The following is a 2804-nucleotide window of genomic DNA, read 5'->3' as shown; positions in this document are numbered from 1 at the left end:
TACAAGCAGGATATAAAGAGAATTTCATGCAAATTTGATTATCCTCAAGCAGAACCATCAAAAGGAGGTTAGCTTTGTGGCTTAGAAATCTCTTAAGTTATCAAAATTGTTTTTTGCATTTCATTTGTTATTTTTGTTTTTATGTGTATGAGTGTATTGCCTGCATATGTGTAAGTGCACCCATGTCCCACAGTGCCCACTGAGGACAGAAGAGGGCATTGGATCCCCTAGAACTGGAGTTACAGATGGTTGTTAGCCTCCATGTGGGTGCTGGGATTCAAACCCAGATCTTCTGTAAGAACAGTCAGTGCTCTTAACTGCTGAGCCATCTCTCTAGCCCCATTATCAAAAATTTTAAAGGCCTTTTAAAGGCCAGTAAGGGGATATCAATGTACTATTTAGATGGATTTCAATGTACTATTTGGTATATTAAAATCACATGGGTTGATTATCTTCAAAATGTCAAGGGTGCTAATGAGAATTAAACTCTCCCTATCTCCTCTGAAGAATTAAAAGCTTTCCTTTGAAATTCCATACACATTTTTTCATCTCAGTCTCCTCTTTTACCTCATATTGCACAGGCTGTTCCTCCCTAGAGATGCAGCGATCTACTTATACTTTGGATTTGGAAAAGGACAAAGAAAAACCACAGGAGAAGTGGCACTTGAACATGGAAACTGAGGAACCAACCTGTGATCTAAAGAATAATAACTCAGACAGTGTCTCCTGGAAGCTTCCAGCAATAGGTCCTCCTCGCCAGGTGGGAAGGATGGAGTCACCCTCCCCAGAGGCACAGCACCCCCAGAGCCTATCAAAGAAGCATTTTGAAAGCCACGGAAACCTCCTTCAGTTTGACCGGCAAGCACCAGGGCGCATTTCCACCTCTCCTACCCTGAGAAGACTGAGAGGCAGTGTCTGGGGGGCTTCACACTCACAGCTTCAGCAAAATGCCTTGGCAGTGCCCACTTGTGGAAACTGGAGGGATGCAGGCTCCTCACCTTGCCTTTCCAAGAGTCTACCTGGGAGCCCAAAGGATTCTTCCCACTTCCTGTCACCCTTGAGATCCCACACAAGGTTGCCTTCAAATCCTGGAGTGTCCATCAAATCAACTGACACAGTCCAGCCACAAAACAAGCCCACTGATGAAGATGCCCTTCCTGCACTCCAGCCTATCAGAAAAGCATCTCTCGACCAGGCCTCTTCTTCTGGGCTAGAAGGTCCCACACTGCCTAGCCCCACACTACAGTACCTGGATTCTCAGGTAATGCAGTAGTAAACCCTTAGTTTGATAGACTGCACATGTCTCAAGGGCTGCCCCAAACCCCTATGATGAGAGATAATGCAGGACGGCATGGATGTCAGAATATAGCCACCCTTTAGGAGTACTGCACCCCTCAACTAAAAGAGGGGCAGCATTTAGGTAAGAAGGAAAACAGAGGTCTAATCTAACTCACTTTTTACTGTGTCCTTGAAGACACTTTTCAAGTATGGCTATCGATGATCAACAGGCATTGCAGAACAATGGATTGTCCTCTTGAAAATATACCCTATTTGGGGCTGGAGAGATGGCTCAGCAGTTAAGAGCACTGACTGCTCTTGTAGAGGACCTGGGTTCAATTCCCAGCACCCACATGGTGGCTACAAACTGCCCTCTTCTGATCTCCATGACACAGGTGCACTCACATACATGCGAGCAATACACTCATACACATAAAATAAAAATAAATAAAATTTTTTTAAAAAAGAAAAGAAAATATACCCTATTTGAAGACAACATGGTGTGGATGACTTAAAGGAGAAAGAGTCCATTATTCAAATTTCTTACTCCTGAGCTTACCTCAACCCCCAAACAAATCCAGAACATTTTGACTTCAAGAATGACATATTTCTCCTCTCACAGAGTTTGCTTTGGAATTTGGGGTGGGTCTGAGCAAGACTAAAACAATTTTCTTTTAATTTTATTTCAGGGAAAGGAATCACATCAATCCAGGTATGTATGCACTTTTTTTTTTTTTCCAGGGCTATAACATCTGTCAGCTGTTAGTCTTAATCTCTCTATAGATGTTCCTACATGCAAACCCAATGCTGTATTCATTGCTACACTATTTTTTTTAACAGTTGCTCCACATCTGTGGTTGCAAGTCTTCACTTGAGAAGCACCCCTTTAAAAGCATAGCATTTTACCCTGCCTTTAAGGGATAGGGTATGACAGCCACATGAGCTCATGGTTTTCGTTTTGAATTGTCAATGTGTTGGCCCTGTTACTTAATTAGCATCCATTTAGTAATAGGTTTTGTCTGGTAGAGAAAATAGAAAGGCCAAAAATACTCACTAGCCTTTCAAAGAGAGATTCAAAGGACAGGCATAAATGGAACAAGATGCCCTGTTTAAATCAAGCATGACCTTTAAAATGCCTCTTATGACAGGGTGTGTGCCCTCACCTGCAATGCAAATGAAACAAGTCACATGAGAAATACCAGTGTCACATCAGAAACATCAGTCATGCCAGCTCTCAGTTTGCAGTGTGGCCCCAAACTGCTTTGCTTTCTCAGCAGGGGCAAAGATTTTCTGTGGCAGGAAGGGAAAGGTCTATGCCTGATTTCACCCATTCAATTTATTGAATTGGCAAGAAAACCCCAGTTTCACTTGGAAAATCCCAGCAGAGTCCAAAGGACATAACTGATGCTTTATTATGGGACCTCAATCTTCAAGTGACCATTTCCTATTATTAGGGTGATAGCTACCAGTATAAAGTCTTATGGACTTTCACCCTGCTTAATGCAAAAGTACGAACAGAGGTTAAG

The 2804-nt window shown here is 42.6% G+C and overlaps 1 protein-coding gene across 1 annotated transcript; it reads left to right on the top strand.

Annotated features, from left to right (window-relative positions):
• The first annotated feature begins 598 nt into the window (after positions 1 to 598).
• On the top strand, positions 599 to 1273 carry CUNH12orf74 (chromosome unknown C12orf74 homolog). The gene has a single exon (XM_008824145.1). It carries the CDS (start codon positions 599 to 601, stop codon positions 1271 to 1273), a length of 675 nt encoding a protein of 224 aa, XP_008822367.1.
• Positions 1274 to 2804: the final 1531 nt, after the last annotated feature.

This window comes from Nannospalax galili, unplaced genomic scaffold (assembly GCF_000622305.1).
Source record: "Nannospalax galili isolate Female #2095 unplaced genomic scaffold, S.galili_v1.0 scaffold191, whole genome shotgun sequence".
Lineage (NCBI taxonomy): Eukaryota > Metazoa > Chordata > Mammalia > Rodentia > Spalacidae > Nannospalax > Nannospalax galili.
This window is presented reverse-complemented; position numbering and strand designations above follow the sequence as displayed.

Coding starts and splice junctions, on each gene's coding strand:
- CUNH12orf74 (XM_008824145.1), top strand. CDS start 599: ATGCAGCGATCTACTTATACTTTGGATTTGGAAAAGGACAAAGAAAAA.